The sequence below is a fragment of the Protomyctophum parallelum genome (genome assembly GCF_964188405.1).
Source record: "Protomyctophum parallelum genome assembly, chromosome: 22".
In the NCBI taxonomy this organism is placed as follows: domain Eukaryota; kingdom Metazoa; phylum Chordata; class Actinopteri; order Myctophiformes; family Myctophidae; genus Protomyctophum; species Protomyctophum parallelum.
In genome coordinates this window covers 13084995-13104994 of record NC_139714.1, presented here as the reverse complement: position 1 = coordinate 13104994, position 20000 = coordinate 13084995, and the positions used below count along the sequence as shown (strand labels likewise).

The 20000-nt window shown below is 43.8% G+C and overlaps 1 protein-coding gene across 3 annotated transcripts in view; it reads right to left on the bottom strand.

The window, feature by feature from the left end:
* Positions 1–20000, bottom strand: part of nrf1 (nuclear respiratory factor 1) — a 32876-nt gene that overhangs the window by 10891 nt on the left and 1985 nt on the right. For 2 of the 3 annotated variants that reach the window (XM_083757957.1, XM_083757958.1), the window contains exons 2-12: positions 18639–18767; positions 17043–17187; positions 13840–13954; positions 12900–13026; positions 12066–12206; positions 5848–6006; positions 4901–5125; positions 4167–4259; positions 3037–3084; positions 1977–2042; positions 1477–1634 (exon numbers count right to left, since the gene is read on the bottom strand). In XM_083757957.1, the coding sequence (XP_083614083.1) occupies positions 1477–1634; positions 1977–2042; positions 3037–3084; positions 4167–4259; positions 4901–5125; positions 5848–6006; positions 12066–12206; positions 12900–13026; positions 13840–13954; positions 17043–17187; positions 18639–18716 (1355 nt within the window). In that variant the 5' untranslated portion in view covers positions 18717–18767. The remainder of the gene's footprint in view (positions 1–1476; positions 1635–1976; positions 2043–3036; positions 3085–4166; positions 4260–4900; positions 5126–5847; positions 6007–12065; positions 12207–12899; positions 13027–13839; positions 13955–17042; positions 17188–18638; positions 18768–20000) is intronic. The other variant, XM_083757959.1, reaches the window with a different exon arrangement.

Below are 20000 nucleotides of genomic sequence, written 5' to 3'. Positions count from 1 at the left end.
CCCCACCGGGACTCACTGATCCAACACCTGAGAGGAGACACACCTGGGAATGCCACACTGCCAGTGGTGCCAGATTTTACAAGAGAAATAAGCAGCAGGTCTATGAAAACCAGCCCAAAAGAAGCGACCATTATATGCTAGTGACAGTCTATAATGCCTCGTGAACTTGCTAATGTCATTGTATTCTTAGATGGGAGGTCCGTGGACAAATATATATTCATTTTGGGGTCCTTGCCATGAAAATGTTTGAGCACCATTGGTTTAAACAACATTAGGAAACAAGCAACTTTACAGAAAAACAAGCCCAAAGTCGCTTATAATAAGACATGGCAACACACCACCCAGCCTGATGGAGAACGGTAATCGGCTGATCGCTCCTTTTAGGAATCATTCGAGCTGTAATCCAGGACTTATTTTCATGATAAAGGTTTATTTCTTTAACCAATCTGTATGTAGGTAGAGCACTGTTTCCCAAACAGTGGGTCGGGACCCATTTGTGGGTCAAGGACCAATTGTTATGGGTCACAAATCTACGTTAATTTTTAAATACATTAAGTAGTGGAAATAGCTGATCTACAAGCTCATCAACCATAAAACAGCTATTCAAATGATTTAAATTGCAATTATTGATTGATTGATTATTGACACTCTGCACACTCCGCAAAATCTTGCTTTTCTCCCAAAAGTCGTTCGGTTGAGTTGAGCACATTATTTCCAGCGGCAAGCATTTCATTCCTGTTGTGACGCGAACAGACAGAGCATGAGGAGAAAGTCATGCTTTACTGTAAGGAAGCTAATTAAATGAATGCTGAAGCAAGACGAGGATGAAGTCGACTCTGTTCCCATGGGGGGTGTCAGCATCCTGTACCTGACACCGGTCTCATACACACAGGGTACAGCTGTTAAGAGCTACCTGTGCAATTAGGGAGGCCACTCACGCGACTAACCCAGGACAGTCTACACTTTATTACTGTAGTGTAGTGTAGGCTATTACTTAGTACTATTGGTTATTTGTCAAAATCGTTCTCAGACCTGTATAGTTAGAGCGGCGCGATTACATAGAAAGTCAATGCAAAGACGAGAAGTTGCAGGCACTGCGCGAACGAGGCGACATCCATGCATCCGAAGCGACCTTCGCGTCCCCCCGACTCCACCCATCACGTCCTGACAGCCAATCAGCGTTGATGTTGTCCGGAACCCCGGAAATGTTTTGTCTGTTTGGTTTTACTCATCCAGTTCCTCCAACTGAACTGACCGTCCAGGACTCAGCAACTTGAAATGGGACATTCTGCATAATAAGTACTTTTACTTTTGGTACTTTAATTCCAATACTTTTGTACATTTTGAATTCCGGACTTCTACTTGTATTTCTATATTGCAGTAATAGTATGGACACTTTTACATAAGTAAAACATGCGAGTATTTTCTCCCACCACCGCCAACAGCGCTAATGGTGACGAGGAGCCCTAAGCTCACCTGTTGAGAGCCATGGTGACGGTGGTCCCGGGCTGCATGTCGTGGGAGGCGGCGACCGCTGCCTCGGCCAGGGAGGCCACGGCCTGGTTGGCCTCGGACGCCTGCGACGTCTGGATGGTCATCTCTCCTCCCTGGAGGGTCGCCCAATTCTGCTCCACCTGGAACACCAGATGGAGTGAAAATGTAAAAAGATGAAAAAATGTACGTAGTGTATACATGCACGTGACGGTATCATCATAATGTCACCCATCAACTTCTCTTTATGCGCCAAATGACTGCTTTTGTAGAAATATTACATTCATTGTTGAATGTTCAAGAATGTTCTGATCATGTACACTTTTTTAAGACATGACAAAACCTTTTTGCATATGGGACGATGTTCATGCTCTTTATTTATTATGTATTCACGTTCTGAAGGTTTGCCCTTTATGATTCATTCATACATTTTAATGAAAGGTAGGTTAAAGTGATATCTTTGTGTTAAAATATTTGTTAAATACCTTTATATTCTGATAGTAACCGTTATTTTGAAGTGTTTGTTCTGCAGTCTCCCCTTCTCTCCAGGTCTTAAAAAACAAACAAAAAAACAAAACAAAAAAACAGAAAGTACAGTTTTCAGGTTGGGATACCAATTTGATCCAATCACCAATTCACACAGGATATCGTCTAAACACGCAAAATCAGAAGTGGCACAAAGAAGTGAGCGGACAAAATTAAGAGCTGGACCACTATAAACTCTCTTCTGATTGGCTGATATGGGCAACTTATCTGGCATTTTATTTTTTGTTTACTAAATAGCTGGGGAGAGTCCCTGCTACTGAACAAACACTCTATAGCATTCGATTACTATCAGTATATAGTGCTTTAACCTTTTAACGGAAAACTGTTTTTTGAGAGAATGCACAGCAAAATGCATTGCATACAAAACTTGTGTGTACTGTAGCTGTTTTCTCTAAAGGGCTGTCCACACCAAGCACTATAACTGTATCTATAAATATAACTCTGAACTATATCGTTCACCACTGTTGTCGTTATGTCGACGTGGTATGGACGATAGACAGATAGATAGACATAAAGGACGACTTCATATCTTCATAAAATGAAGATTATAAAGTGGTACCATATCCTTCTACTCTGTGTCTCAGAGGAGGGCTGTGGACACTTCAGAAACCGGCCTACCAGTGACATCATCATTAGGCAAGTTTTTTTTGGGGGGGGGTTATTTGTAATAACAGCGAGAACAATGGCTTCCATTATAGCACGCTAACTTTCCAGGAATAGAAATCCTATTAGCTATAGGATTAGTCTATTAGCTTGGATTCCCCATCGATGATGCCACTGGTTTCTGAACTGTCACTGCCATCTTCTGAGACACCGACAGAGTAGACATTCTTGCTATGTAAACAGTGAAAGTGAAAGAGGCCATTATAAAAAGAGAAGTCAAGACAAGATGCAGGGTTATGTTCTTAACTAACACTTCATCAACGTGGTGTATCGCTGTGGGACAGAGACAGACAGACAACAGGTAGATGGAATAATGGAGGAGTTCTGTCTGCTTACAATAATCTGTGATGAGACATCCGTCGTCTGTAACGCACGACACACCATCTGGTGAGGAGGGAGAGACACATTGTTGGTACTTATAATAATAATAATCAGTGAGCTCTCTTCTGTACCAACAATACCAAGTATTGTTGGTACAGAAGAGAGCTCACTGATTATTTTTGCTAATGCAGAAATGGAGAAAATTATACATGGTATTACAGTGAAATTTCCGTATTAGGGGCGCGCACAATAATTAGCACATATGCTACTATCAGGAGGTCATTTTGGCTTTGTGTTATTTTGACACCAATACATTCCACTATTTCACTTACTGGTCAGAGTGCAAAATGGGGCCATGTCATGATTACAAAATGGGATATTTGCCCTTATTTCCACCTTTCTAGCATTTCCCCCCACGCCATTTTGAGTATGAAGGAGCGTGTTTCCGTCAGGCCTGTCACATTACATAATCGCCTAATCGCAATTATTCGTGATCATTGCAAATATTCTTGCATAAATCGTCATAATCCTTTCTAAATGTCCAATACCTAAATTACCTATTGAGGGTTTAATGGTTAGAGGTCTGAAAATACACATTAACATGAATCCAACGTATAAATAGAAAAGATAAGTCAATAAACCAAACATCATTAATTTACTCAAAACATGATGATAGTGCTGTCAAGTCTGTCTGAACAAGTTTATTCTGCAACACAATTTTGGCTTGAAAAATGTTGAAGACCCCTTCCCTGATAAATGGCGCCAGCCCCTACTAGGACCTAGGTGTGTACATCTGTGTGTGTGTGTGTGTGTGTGTGTGTGTGTGTGTGTGTGTGTGGGTCAGTATGTATGTGCACACGACAGCACATAAGCGGCACTTTGTGCCGCGTCATCAGCAGGGTTACTGCACTGCACCGACTAGGGTTGTGATCCGGCACTGGATCCAACATTGAGGAACTGGAATCGGTTGAATCACATTTCGAACCGATTCCGGAAACGGTTTTATCACGCTGGTATGTGGACTGGTATGTGAAAAATACTAACAATGAAAGCCATAATAATAATAATAACAACAACAATAATAATATAAACATACGGTAATCTAAATACAACGAAATAGCAGTGATTTAAATAAAAGACGTTACCTCCCCATCTGTGGAATAGTTGACCTGTGCCACCGTCACCCCGGGCAGCTCCGAGGCGTCTGCCAGGGTGGCCACCGTGTGCCCCGTGCCCACCTGAGACACATGGTTCATACAAGATATAAAGCACTTCGGGGGAAAGAAAAGGTGGGTATAAAGAATTTAGACACTTTAAAATATCCCCCTCTTATATTTCAACGTTTTATGTAGATACATTTTTTTATTAATGCTACTAAGAGTTACTAAGAGTGCCATGCAAAGGGGGGGGGGGGGATAAGCCAATCTACAAGCTCACAACATGTCACGATTATGAGTTATGAGCTTGTAGATTATATCTGTGGGTTTTAGACATATATATATTTTTTTAATATATGTTTATTTGTAGTAGGTTTCAACAATGTAGTACAGTTTGAAGATACCTTTTTTTTTCTCCCTCGCCCCATCCCTCCCCCCACAGTTATCGTCATCATTAAAACAATATAAAAAATGTTTTTAGACATATTTAACCAATGACAAGTATTAATGAGCTTGTGACTGAAGTCTGACATCACTGACGCTATAAGGTGCTGCTGTCCCCCTGAGTCACTGCATTATTTATTTTCTTTGGGAATGTGTTCCCAAATTAAACAATTGAACATTGGATCTGTTGAAATCCCCCTGTGCAAATTCCTGAAAAGTAAGAGGGTTTTTTCGCACATACAAAGTATATTCCGGTGTACACTCCTGGCATTACGTACCTGGATGAGTGACACGGTTCCGTCTGGGTTGTTGACCGTCTGCACCACCGTCTGCGAGGGCATGAGGTGGAGCTGGCCACCCTGCGTGGTGGTCAGGTGGTGGTGCTGCGTGGTCGTGGCCGTGGTGACCACCGCGTGGTCCTCGAAGGCATACAGCAGGTCCTCGCGCCCGTGCTGCTTGTAGCAGTTCTTCACGATGGTCCTCAGGGCCTGGGTCCACGACACCTGGGGGACCAATGGAACGGAAGGAAAGCATTGCATTGATTGCATTGAGCTACTACTGGCCTACAGGGCACAGCTCGTCTAATGGTGCATTTTATATATAGTAAATGGTGCATTTGTATAGCGCTTTGATCCAAAGCACGTTACATAGATTGTGCACTACATTCACCATTTGCGCACACATTCATACACCGATGGCGGAGGCACCAACCTGCACATTGGGAGCAATTAGGGGTTCAGTGTCTTGCTCAAGGACACTTCGACACTAACTCTGGGGGAGACCAGGATCGAACTGGGAACCTCGCGAATTACATTCGGCTGTTTTACCGGCCACTCTACCCCTGACCCACTGCCGTCTATAGCTACACCTTTTCTGATGAATTGAAAATGGTGGACCCTGTTGTAAATAAGTGTAATGCTTTATCATTGTGTCGTCCACATTAACAGTTTTTGTATCGAGTTGTGCTTCCGTTTGTACACATTCTGCATACTGTTAATAAAAACTTAAATCAATCAAACCTGGTTCCTGGTGTGGCCATTCTGATGGCAGACCCATGACCAGTGTTAGTAAGCCAAGACTGTTGGTGCCAACTGCCAAGTGTTGGTGTGTATCGGAGCAACGCTGTGCCGTGCAGAATAATTGCGATTAGGCGATAATGACCAATTGTGTAATTATTACAATTATCGCCTAATCGCTATTTAATTGTGACAGGCCTCTCTCTCACCCTCTGTTTTTGCTCCTCTGTGCGGACGTCACTGCGGACATTGGCCCATGGGATATCCTCTGGCCACCAGGCCGGCTTACAGCTCTCCTTGCCCCAGCCGGGCTTCCCTCGGCCCGTCGAATACTTCAACATCTCTGGGATGAACGCTCGCAGTTGAGCCTGGGAGACACACACAAGGTGAGATAGACCAACATGTTTTTTTAAAGTGGTTAATTTCACCAGCTGGAAGGTCATCCAGTGACTATTCAGAATAATCGTAAGTTTCTATCTCCCCACCGATAAGTATAGACACAAGGTGTAGAACAGAACTCTGTATTGAATACAATATAACGACTAAGATATAATCCTATGGGGGTCCCTAGCACCAAATTCTGTCAAATATTTTACATTAAATATGTAATACATGAATACAAACAGTCCTATTCAAGTGTTTATTATATTGTCTCTGTCGGGTGGAAACCTCTTATGTCCAAAACAGTTGCTTTTCAGGATTCAAATTCAAAAGCAAATAAAGCCGATCTACAACTCTAAATGTGTCACAAGCTTGTGGATGTGCTACTTTAATGCTTTTGTGTGATACTGTATTATTATGATCAAGTAGGTCATCAATTTATGGTAAAGCAAAAAGGTTAAAATATGGAGATAAGAGGTTTGTGCCCGACAGCGACGATATACTGACCAGTACTTAGGTGGGCCGCACCATTAATGAACAACTAAGACAAGTGATGACAGACCAACAAAAACACAAGCACACAATCGGAGACTGATTGCTTTGTCCAGCAGGTTGCATAAGAGGCTCCAGGATTTTTTGGAGTGTCCCTAAAAAAAGGGTGGAGGGGGCTCTAATCTAATCTGATTTGGTTTCCCACCAACAAGCCTGTGACTGCCAGGTAAAGAAAACACTACATTTTTAATTATCAATTCTTTTCTTAGTGATTATTCTAGAGATTACATTTATGATAAATTGAATAATCATGTAATGTATGTTGGTATTTTGTAAGAACATCTTATATACGAGAAAATTCGAATCGATTCTATTTATTTTTATAAATTGACTAAACGGATTAGTCCGATTAACCACTTAAAGCAGCACTATTTAACCTTTTTAATTAATCAAATGTATTTGTTTCCATTCCGTATGGTAGAGTATGTTAATACAATATCACTTATACAATTGGGGTGGTTGTATTTTGTCTCCCTGCTCTTCTATTGAGACATTTAGATTGTGTCATCATGTCTACTGTAACAGTCAAGATAAAATGTATCCCCTGAGCAAGCAGGCAGGCTCTATTAGCTCAGTGGTACAACACTTCAGCACTTGCACAGGAAACCGGTTTCAAATTCGGGGTAGAAGAGGAAAGTTACATAGTGCTGCGTTAAAGGGATAGTTCAGATTTTTTTTAACTTAAGTTGTATGAAATCCTTGCCATTAATATAGTGGTTGCAACTGTATTAATTGATTGCCAGAGTCCCGTGGTGGGAGTTCTGCTCTGGTTTTAGTGAAAGTAGTGGTAGTGGTAAGTAGTTCTGGTCATTTTGTGGGGGGCACTGGGGCCACGCAGTAAAAGTAAATTAATCCACAAAACGAATGTACAAAATGACCGGAACTACTACCAAAACCAGAGCAGAACTCCCACCACGGGACTCTGGCAATCAATTAATACAGTTGCAACCATTAATGACAAGTATTTCATACAACTTAAGTTAAAAAAATCTGAACTATCCCTTTAAGCACGATTGTATGCTCGGTCGCACAAAATAAAATAAAACATTGTTGAGTGGTGCAACCACTCCAAGGAACAGCAATGTCCGTGTTAACCTATGTATGTGACTATGTATGTTACTATGAGTACCAGTAGGGGCAAAAGTTGCGCTGTTGTGCCAGAAACAGAGAGATAGTGCTGCACTATTGCCTGCTAATGAGAGAGAGGGAGAGGGGGGGGGGGGGGTTAGGGGGAGAGGGGAGTTGCACCACTCAGTTCACACAGGTGTGATTTATTTTTAAACAATCAAAATTGAAAAACAAAACAAGCTGAGTTTAAAGGTATCGAAAGGTTGACAGTAGTTTGATTAACTGTCAACCCTGTATCACGCGCACACACGCGCGCGCACACACACACACACACACACACACACACACACACACACACACACACACACACACACACACACGGTGTCCTGGGTGTCCTGGTGACATGCAGACATCATAGGGAGGATTATGTTGCACAGTGGAGCCACTGCTGCGTCTGCTTGTGCTGACATCACAGGACTAAATATGTTTCGGGACTAAATAAATCCCCCCTCCTGACACCAAAGCCCTTAGGGCTGGGCAGGTCATCGAAAATATATTTATCAATATTTAGAACCAATAACCTTATATATCCACGAATCGAGACCACACAATTCTAATGGACTTTTTTTATAATCAACTAAATCGATTGGTCTGATTAAACAGGAAGGTAAACATGCAAGCAGCTAAGATGTTACTCCGCTGGTGTGTCTCTGTGTGTGTGTGTGTGTGTGTGTGTGTGTGTGTGTGTGTGTGTGTGTGTGTGTGTGTGTGTGCGTGCACACGCGGGCGGTGGATATACAGTATGTGTATATGTATGTATGCACGAGGGCAGATGGCCTAATTACAGTGGCTGGTGAGTTAAGTTGCACGCCGCCCTCTCACACCCAAATCCTAATCCTACACACTGTGCTCCAATCAACATCTAAAGGAGGTTCCTGGTCTTCATAAGGGGCTGCTAGAGGTAATTACAGCCACCCCCCCCCCCCTCCCCCATATCACCTGCTGCTCCATATGAAACACACAGTTGTGGAAGAGGCACTCAGATTTTGGACGTCACGACTTAACCCGTTTTCAGCCTATCTTCATATAATCTGTCCTCCTCACCATTGCTCATATAATATAACAAAATACATACATAAATGGATGCACCTGGGACGTATCCTCAGTGATGTATCCCAAGGTCATCGGGGTTTCGGGTCTCGCAACATCATACCCCTCACTCAGGTGACCGAGCCGGGAGTGATCAAGTCCCGACTTACGTCCCAGTAGCTACCCTCGATAAGTCCTATTAGGGAAAAACCAGGGCCACACAATCCGTTCCTCCTGAACTACTCTGCCGGGACTGGGAGGTACCATTCTGGCACGTGGAAGGACTAGGCTCTGTGGGTTGACACCTGTCCGGGCCCCTCCTACGTCTCACCAGGTCCACTCCTGCTCTCAACAGGTCAGGCCATGTGCGTTGCACCAGACTCCCAGCACCAGGCACATTCAGGAATGGTGGATTTTCAAGCCGCAACGGTTCCGCAGGCTCCACCTTGCCCTTGGTGGTGCCGCAGGCTCCGCTTGAGTCTTGCATGGCCCTCCTAAAGGCCTCACCGTGGGTTTGTTGGGCTTCTTCCTCACGGAAGACACAGGCTGGGGCGCTAACCCATACTGCTCCCGGGTGCCGTCTAATTTCCGGCTGCCATCCGTCTCTCCGGTGGTCACCAAACTATTCCTGGTTCCTCATTAATTATAACATGGTACAGTGTTTTTCCTACTCACTCTGTGTCTCAGAGGTGGGCTGTGGAGAGTTTGCAATACCAGCCGAACAGTGACATCATGTAGGCAAGGTTGGTAATTTCAAATTTTGAACAATGGCTTCCATTATAGCATGCACTTTCCAGGGATAGAAAACCTGCGGTTTCAAATAGCTTGGATTCGCCATCGATGTTGTCACTGGTTTTTGAACTGTCCACAGCCCTCCTCTGAGACACAGACAGAGTAGACAAAAATAGTGCTATATTATCATGAGCATTATAGTGAGGGCCGAGTATGAAGATAGGTTGAAAATGGGTGGTGTGTGTGTGTGTGTGTGTGTGTGTGTGTGTGTGTGTGTGTGTGTGTGTGTGTGTGTGTGTGTGCGTGTGTCTCTCTCTCTCTCTCAAAATGGGTGAAGTGTATAGTTACTTTACACCATCGGAAACAGACCTTCCAACCCAACCACTGGAATAACTCTGTGATAGGGCTGGGAAATGTACTGTATGTCAATAGTACTGTCACCTCGCACCACATTTCGAGCTTGTGGATCTGCTACTTTTGATGCTTTTGTATGCGCTGTGTAGTGTGATCGAGTAGGGCACTTACAGAAAAAACACAAACGGTTAGAATATGGAGATGAGAGGTTTCTGACAGACATGGACGATATGAATATTGTAACGTGAGACTAGATATGGTCTGGGATGTTGCATATCATATGACATAATAATATGGTATTCCTGCTTTTAAAGGCTGCATTACAGTAAAGTGATGTCATCTTCTGAACTCACCTGACCGATCTAGCTTCTTTTCTTTGCCCGTTGAATTATTATATGGGCATTACTGATGATCATTAATCAAAGAATGTGTGAACGCACTAATGTCATCCATCGATATAGCAAGGCGTTTGGTCAAAGATAGTGATATTTGATTTTGTCCACATCTCTGTCTGTCCATAAATATGGAATGTCCATAAGTATGCATGGAATAAAGCAAAATACAATGTCATGTTTAGGTATTATCATTCTAAACCTATGTTGCTGGCTTGCTGCTGTTCTGTTCTGTATACACAGCCAACCAGACAGACAAGACATCACAGATCAAGCTTTGCGTTTATGACATTTCCGAGACCATTCGTGTTCATGGAATATTGTATGCTTCTAAACATACGTATTCTATTGCTAGTTTGACAACGTCAAAGACTCTTTAATCCTAAAAATAACAAATATCCGGTAAACAAAAATAGCAAAGCAAACAGGCAAAGTGAGGCAACGGGTTGCGTCCGTTATTCTCATCCTCTCATCCTCCTCAACCACCCCGAGGACCCCGCGCGGCACGGTGCGTGCGGCCCTGGGATTGGCCGGCGCGCTCCCGAGCGTTGTTTGAGTGCCGTCTCGGCGGCCCAGTGGCGCGCTGCGCTGACTGCAGTCTCCATGACCCAATGACTGCGTCAGCAGCAGAGGGAGAGCTGGAGTAAACAAGCTGGGCTCCCTCGGGAAGGAGCGAGAGAGAGAGAGAGACTGAGGCTGCCAGTGGTGCATCTGCTCCATCTCTCTCCTCTGTGGGAACCACACCCCATCTGCTATCTGCTGTTTAGAACACTGAATCCCAAACTCCATTTGTGGGTTGCGGACCTATTTTCATGGGTCACGAGAAATCAATTTATTTATTGTTTCCTATACAGACCGAATTCCTGGCCGTCTGAATAACGAAATAATTATAAATAAAAAGGTCATTAAAATGTTGACATATTATTGCTTATAGCAGCTTTAAGTTCCTTCTCCAGTGTATGTATTGTTGTTCAGAACCTGCACATTTTTTTATCGGGATGCACGTTGCTTAGCTTTGGACTCTATTTTAAATGTTTCCTTGTACCTTTGTTATGTTAAATGTATCAAAGTCTACACTAAAAGTTTCATTTGTATAGTTGAATATATTGTAATAATTATGTGTGGTTGTCACAAAAGGTTGTCTCAGGGCACACCGTTTGGGAACCAATGTAGGATCGAAATATGTTAGTGGGCCAGAGCTCACAAAAGGCTGATTGATGACCACTGGTTTAGAACATGATGCAGCAGATCTGAATAATGCTCTTTCACAGTCTAAATTAACTATAAGCTCTTAAAGAGTCACACACACACACACACACACACACACACACCTAGTTATAGTCATAGAGCACTTGCTCCGCACACTGGCTGAATTTGCCTGAGCATTAAGTTCCCACTTGATGAATCCATCATCTCAGTACCAGTTTTTATTTATTGCCAACTGGCGCCCTCTGTTGGCTGTACAGGAGCCCAGCCATCTCAGCAAAATAAGACCTCACAACTTAAAAATTGTGTCCTAATGTGCAATCCAACGTGTTTCCTAGTAGTAATTGCTGTTCTACATAGGTACTGCATGCACACATGCGCATGCGCACACACACACACACACACACACACACACACACACACACACACACACACACACACACACACACACACACACACACACACACACACACACACACACACACACACACACACACACACACACACACACACACACACAAATTTGGCGACCCCCCCTGTTGTTTGAGGACCACTGTGATAGAGGAGAAGTTGGAAGCATATTATTACAGATAGGAGGGTGGTTCAATTAAAAGTTAAAAACGGCTGCCATAGTAGTAGCAGTGCGACCTCACCTGGGTCATCTTGTCTACGGAGACGGGGATGCCATCGATGGTGAGGGGGGGTAGCTCTGACACCAGATCCCCTCCGGGCGGAGCGTGTTCCGCCAGAGCGCTCTCCAGATCTTCGAGGACCATAGTCTTGTATTTCCTCACCTTTACAGAGTGAACATAAGAGTAGAAATGAGATCATCACCCAGTAGGCTAGTGCCTAATCTATGCTCTGACAGGTTAACAGGAAGAGTGGGCACCTCAATGTAAAACTGGCTATTTGGTCGAAGATATTATGATAGAACAGAGTCACAGTGACAGAATGATTGCTGCCGTATATCCAGTCATTTTGGTTATAAACAAGAAGTTGAAAATGTTAAGTCTGCTAATGATGCACTGTGCATCTTCAAATCAAGTATACTTTACAATTACATTACTTGGTATTTAATTATATATATATTTTACATTTTGACCAAAATAGCAACTTTTAATAGCAAAACTTGAGGTGCCCACTCTTCCTTGTGCCGAAAATAGCCAATGGATAGATGATTAGCAGACGGTACACATAACGGTACACTACACTACACTGATTCCAAAGAATGTTTTAAAAAAAGGATATTATTTACTCATGACACCTAAATCTACAAGCTCCGAGCTACGAGCTTGTAGATCTGCTTTTTTTTTTTTATCATGAAAATGTATATGTTCTTTCACAGTGAACGTTTTTAACTCAAATCTTTGCTTTTTCAGATGGGAGTCGGCGGCCAAATACAGATAATATTTAGGATTTAGAAGCCTTTTTTTTTATCTGCCTCAGGTCTAAATGGGTATGTATTTGGGTAGATAGTAGATACTCACCACGTTTTCCAGAGGCGCAGCACCGAACACTTTGAACACCGGGTTGGGTTTAGAGGGCGAGATGCACAGAACTATGGCCTGCTGGCCCACCCTGGTGGTGTACTCATCCAGGGTCGCTCGAAGTTTCCTGGGAACACAAGTAACAGTCCGTCGTTTACAGTGGTGGAAGATGTACAGTACTCACTTTTTGAGTGGTGCAACCACTCCAAGGAACAGCAATGTCCGTGTTTATGTGTTGTTCACCTATGTGTCCGCCTATGTGACGTTAATGAGCACCAGTATGACTATTAGTACCAGTAGGGGCGCTGTTGTGCCAGAAACAGAGAGAGAGAGAGAGTGCTGCACTGTTGCCTGCTAATGAGAGAGAGAGAGGGGGGGGGGGGTAGTTGCACCACTCAGTTCACACGGGTGTGATTTCTTCTTTTACGGCTCGCCGTGCCGTTTCCGGCGAGCCGCCCCGTTACCGTGTGGGGGACCCCGGGGGTCCCTGGAACATCCAGACCCACAGAAATGCGGCCAGGGGGGCGTGCCGTTTGCGGAGAGCCGCCCCGCATCCGAAACAGTCGAGAAATGACAGAGTTACCATGTGGGGGTCCCCGGGGGGTCCCTGGGGGGTCCCCGGAACATCCAGACCACCAGGAACATGCCCAGGGGGTTGGCCTGGTTCCGGCGAGCCGCCCCGCGTCCGAAACAGTCGAATAAATGACAGAGTTACCGTGTGGGGATCCCGGGTGGGAATGCGACCAGGGGACTGGCCCGGTTCCGGCGAGCCGCCCCGCGTCCGAAACGGTTCGAGAAATGACAGAGTTACCAACCAAGCTATTTTCGTGCTTGGACAGACAGGCCCAGGGACAGACAGACAGACCCAGGGACAGACCCAAGGGCACACATAGCTAAAAAATGGAGTGTGGATACGGGATAGTGTTGTTCCAAGGCTGACCTGAGGAGCCGGGTCTGCTGCCTCTTGCGGATGGAAGGGTTGGACTCAAAGATGTGGGGTCTCTTGCGTTTCTTGCCAGTTGCTACTGCAGCAGCAGCTGCCATGCCCACTGGCCCTGAGAGTGGAGAGACGACACAGAACAAAGAAACTTAGACCAGTGGTTTTCAACCAGTGGGCTGGGGACCACCAGTGGTCCTTGAGGGGGTTCCAGGTGGTCCCCAACTAAATGATGTTAGTAAGCAAATGGACCCTCGGTTTCATTTTACGCTCCGAGTTAAATTATTGTTAAACATCTGCATCACTTCATTTACAAGAAGTCTACACAATTAGAGAATGTACAGTAGAAGAATTGTTATTCTGATCAAAGTTTGCCTGTTATCTCTCCTATGGTACCAACATCTACACTACACCACATGGAATTGTGGTGTAGTGGCCGAATCTACAAGCTCACGAGTCACAGACACCACACCCAAACAAACTGAATATCTTCTCCACTAATCCCTTCCTTTCCTAATACTCTTTTTTTTTTTTTGTCAAAAAAAATCAATATAATATATAATTTAGTCATAATTTTAGTCATCATAGCTTAGTTACCGGTATTAGTTTTTCTTTTTTATTTAGTTCGTCAGTGAAATAAGGTAGTCGCTGGACACTTTTTCTCCTAGTTTTAGTTGATGCACAATAGCCCCTCTATAACATACGTTTTAGAGAGGATATTGTCGTTCATTTTTATATTTACTAATTATGCCAAATAAATGCCAAATAAAAGGTTTATTCACAGTTTTCAAACATTCACAACGTGTTGAAAATGGGGTTGTTATTAAGATAATAAAAAGGCGTGCGTGTGTGTGTGTGTGTGTGCGTGTGTGTGTGTGTGTGTGTGTGTGTGTGTGTGTGTGTGTGTGTGTGTGTGTGCATGGCAGGAGCTCTCCGAATTGATATATATCAAGGCCCTCCGAATTGATATTTAGTCATAAAATATTTCAAACTAGATAAAGTGCCAATCGGCACAGGTCTCCACCAGGGCAGGTCAGGTTGTGGCCTCATGGTGGCGCTATAACAGGCTGTTGAGGAAGATTTGGGCCGGAGGTTGGTGTTGGAGGGATGCAGGTACAATGTTTTTGTTTTGCACAAAGCGGCCTCCTGGTGGCGCTATAACAGGCCGTTGTGGAAAGTTTGGGGCAGAGGTTCATCGTTGGCATCCAGGGAGTGTGTGTGCAAAATTTGGCATCGACCGGGCTACTCCTGAAAAGTGTAGGAGCCAATCGTGGCCAATCAGGATGGAATATGAGAAATCAAAAAAACCTGTCTTGATCACATGACTATGGAGATCATGTGTACCGATTTGCGTGAAATTTGGATAAAATCTGAAGGAGTAATAATAGAAAATGTGTTTTACATATGTCGGCCTCCTGGTGGCGCTATAAAGAGCAGATGTGAAAAATTCCAGGCAAAGGTTTTTCCTTGGCCTCTAGGGAGTTGGCATACAAAGTTATCCACAGATCCGTGCAGTTAGAGGTAAAAACACTTTTGGGCCAGTTATAGCGCCACCTTGAGGCTGAGTTGAAATTGTTCATGTGTCATTTCGTCCTCGGCCTAGTGGGAATGTGGGTGCACAATTTCACGGAAATCACGCGATGTGTTCATGATTTGCAGCATTTTGTTTGAAACTGAGCACTCCTGTGAACTTTGGAAGCCAATGTTAACCAATCAGGATGGAGTCTGAGAAATGTGAAAGAGCCGTTTCGTTGAATGGCTCTAGAGAGACTGTGTACCAATTTGCGCGATGTTTGGAGAAAATCTGTAGGTGTACTGTGCAAAAACTTGTTTTGCACAAAGCGGCCTCCTGGTGGCGCTATAACAGGCCGTTCTGGAAAGTTTGGGGCAGAGGTTCATCGTTGGCATCCAGGGAGTGTGTGTGCAAAATGTGGCATCGACCGGGTTAACGGTGGCCGAGATTAGCTGGTCACGGACACACGGACGGACGGACGGACACACGGACACACAAACGGACGGACGGAGTGCAAAACATACTCTCCCCACATGCCTTCGGCCTGGTGGAGACAATTATTCCAAATGTTTCCCAATTCTTCAAGATTCAAAAATAGCCATGTTCAAATAGCTGAAGTATACAATAGGGCTCAAGTGCTTAAACTGTTGCTCATTTTGCTGGGGAACCCCCTCAAGGACCCCCTGGGGATACCCCGAGCCCACTTTGAGTACCACTGATTATAGGGCAAAACCTGGCAGAGGATGACCAGTACAGGGTGAAATAGTTTGAGAACATCAGTCCATCAACAACAGTCCAATACCACCACCTGCTGGCCCAATAAATGCATTACACTGAAGACAGATGAGACCTGGTCATTTTATCTGTGGAACAATTCGGCACAGATAAAAATGTGCCTGGCGGATGACCAGTACAGGGTGAAATTTTTTGAGAACATCAGTCCATCAACAACAGTCCAATACCACCACCTGCTGGCCCAATAAATGCATTATACTGAAGACAGATGAGACCTGGACATTTTATCTGTGGAACAATTCGGCACAGATAAAAATAAACACAGGTCGTCACAGGCTAGGACAGAACTTTAATCTTAGCTGCACAGCATGACTGCAGGAGATGCAAATCATCCTGGCCTGATGCAAGTAGTCTTTGGAAATATTTTAATAAAGAAGATGCAAATCTTCCCTCCGGGGCCACCAAGTGCTTTTGTTCTGTTTCTGAATAAATTAGATTGAGACAGAAGGAAGCGCACGTGCATGCACGCACGCACACACACACACACACACACACACACACACGCACACCGATATTATCTTTCTGTTACCCATGTCCTTCATGCAAGCACATTGAAGGTGGTGAAAGGAGTCTATGTTAGTGCCAGAGCACAGATCAATGTCACGTGAGGGGCGTGGAGGCGCGCGGAGCACCGTCGTGTGTGGAGATAGAACTGGTAGAATTTAGAGGGGAAGCCAGTGACGTATGAGGACCAGAAAGTACAGTTGGGAACGGCTGTTTTGCCTACGCCACGGTCTGCGACCTGAACTGCCGCACATTTCTGTGTGCGCTTCCGCCTGGCTCAAATAGATTGTGACAGGCCTAGACACTACTATAGTATGTCTGAAATAAGATACTCATCTTCCATTAGTTGGACAAAATTAAAAACTCTACTCAGTCAACAAACGGCTGGACTCACCTGCGGCGGCCAGGTGAGCCGTGACCTCGTCTTGGCCGGCCGAGTTCAGGATGTCCGAGTCGTCGTAAATGTCGTCATCCGGGGAGGACGTGGAGTCTTCCTCGGCGCTCATCATGGTCGCTTCGGTGAAGGTGGCTACATGGACCTAGAGTACGGACAGTAAGCATGGTTACAGATCAACTAGAGATGTACCGGTACCATGTTCTTCTTCCCGATACCGATGCATACCCACAATCTAGGACAGTGGTTCTCAAAGTCAATAAATGCAAATTCCATTTATAATTGTTAAATTGCAGTTACAAGTCAGTACAATAATAAAGTAAATAGTACTTTAACAGTAGTGCAACATCAACTGAAGCAATAAAAGTAACATCATGTGATAAGTGACATTGGAATGGCATAGAGTAGACTGACAACAGACATACTCGCTGATACTGATACCAGGATTTTAGGCAGTATCGGCAGCTTTTCCGATCAGTATCGGAACACTAACTCTAAGATCAACATCCTTCAACGCCAACGAGTGGGAAGGAGAGGAAAAGCGTTATGTTATCCATCAGACTAAAGCCTGAACCATACAGTTCTCCACCACCCAAGTGCCGTGGACAATTTAAAGGTATATTCAGTGATTTCACTTAATTCAAATATCACTTATTTTTTTGTTTTGTTGTGATAATCCTCCCTACTATAGAGTGTGCTGGCCATATAAGGAGTTCCTCCCTGTCCCCAGTTAACCCCTGGGGGTCAAAAAACCTTAGGTTTCGTTTTTGACTCTCTATCCTGATTGGACGAAAGGCTGGGTCCCACAGCCAAAAACGAAACCTAAGGTTTTTTGAGTGAAATCACTGAATATACCTTTAATCTGTGCAAGATTCATTCCACAGTCCACACATCGATGCGTTCTGGAATGTGTCACCTACAAATTAGAGATGTAACAATACCATTTTCTCTTTCCCGATACCGATTCTGATACCCACAACTTGCATATTACGGATGGAAAATAGCATTATTGTTAATTCCGGTGTATTTACACGGCATTGTACGTGTGGTGTTCATAAATATGCGCTGTCCCTCCCAAATAGACGTATGAATACATATTGGTCGATACAGAGTACTGATCCGACAACATTGCGTAATTTAAAAATAATTCTAGGACAGTGTGTTCCAGGGACCCTCAGGGCAGGGGGTTCCAAAGGGACCCTTACACGTCTGTAACTCTGAGAGTGTACAAATAGAACCAAATGGAATTTGTACACTCCCAAGAGTTATCGGGGTCCTTGAAATGAAAAGGTTTTGAGAAGCTCACAAGCACACAATGCATTGGGTTGCAACGCATTGTGAGCTTGTAGATTGTCTATTTTTGGGTGAATCGATTTGTGTCAAGTGAAAGAAAAGCGTAGCAAATGCACTCTTTACAGGTCAGTTTGGAGTACTGAATTTGCAGCTCAACAAAAGCTTAAAGCTAGTGTATGACAGAGGACAATTTCACGATATATTAAAATCTCTGCGATACGATTGCGTTTGGGTTTTTTTCTTCTTATCGCGATAAACTATAATAACGATTATTGTCCCATCCATACTCGGTATGGGAACTACTACCTGCTGGACCTGGCTGACGGCATGGGCCTCGATGGTTGTCATGTGCTCAACCTGGTGAACGCTGTGCTCGTCCATCACATTAAAAACCTCCTGGTCTGGACTGGGGCCGGTCCAGGAAACTCTTGACTGGTGTCGAGAGAGAGAGAAAATAATGGACTTTGTAAGGAAATTAATTAACCCAGAACCCAGTTCTTTCACCCAATTTCGCCCTGAAATGTAATAAGGTAATCTAGGCCTAGGAGTCAGGACTAGGAGACCACTAACGTTTTGTGTCATTCTGTGAAGCCGTTCAGTTGTAAACGGACAGGCAAACCGGATGGCAGGGATGCTGTTAGGGCTGTCACAATTACAACATTTAAGCTGATGATTAATTGACTGTCATACAAATTATTGCTATTGTTTTTGTCACTGAACACAGGACATTATGAATGGCTTAGGATTTGAAGTTACGCAGGGCAGATGTGACAAATTACCTAAATATAATTATAAGAAATAACTGACACATACCGGTAATACCTTTATACTTAACAGTGGAAATAGCCTATCTACAAGCTCACAACATCACATTGTGGGCTTGTACACACAGGTCTGTTCTCAAGTTCCTGTCAATGAAAACAATGAAGCAAATGGGATTGGTACTGTATTTTTGTAACTATTTCTCTAAAGTGAGTGACACCCACAGCCACAACACTAAAGAGAGCGATCCATGATCTGGTACCACCCAAATTTAGAACAAACATGGGAAACATTCTACTGCTCTGTCACCAAAATGTGCAATGCCCTGACAGCTGACACCATACATTAAAAGGATGTGTAACACTGGTTTCTTTAAGAATTGGCCTTAACAAAATAAAACAATAATACTAAAATCAGGAGAACAAAAGTGCAGGTGAATGTAATATCTCCATCTCGTTTGTACATATACTGTTTGTACTTGTTGATGACATTTTGTATGCTAAGTTGATGAATTGGACCACAATGGTTTTCCATTGTGGTCCCCAGGACTTGTTTTGTGTCATCCTTTTAGCTTTAATGTCTTACTGTACCACGTGCCGTTTACATTTCTGAGTTCTGACTACATGATGAGTGGACATGATCGAGAAAGAATCAATGTCAAAAGCGTGCGTCACAATTTATATTGATATAATGGATGGCATTATTTACATCAGGCAGAAACCTCATATCTCCATAGTCCAACTTGTTGTGTTTTTTCGAAAATTACACAACCGCATCAAAAGTAACAGATCCACAAGCTCAAAATGTGGCACGAAGTGACGAGTCTGCTTGTAGATCTGCTACTATGTGAGGTTGGCATCCAACAGCAACGATATTATTTATAAGTGAAAACAGACATGCATG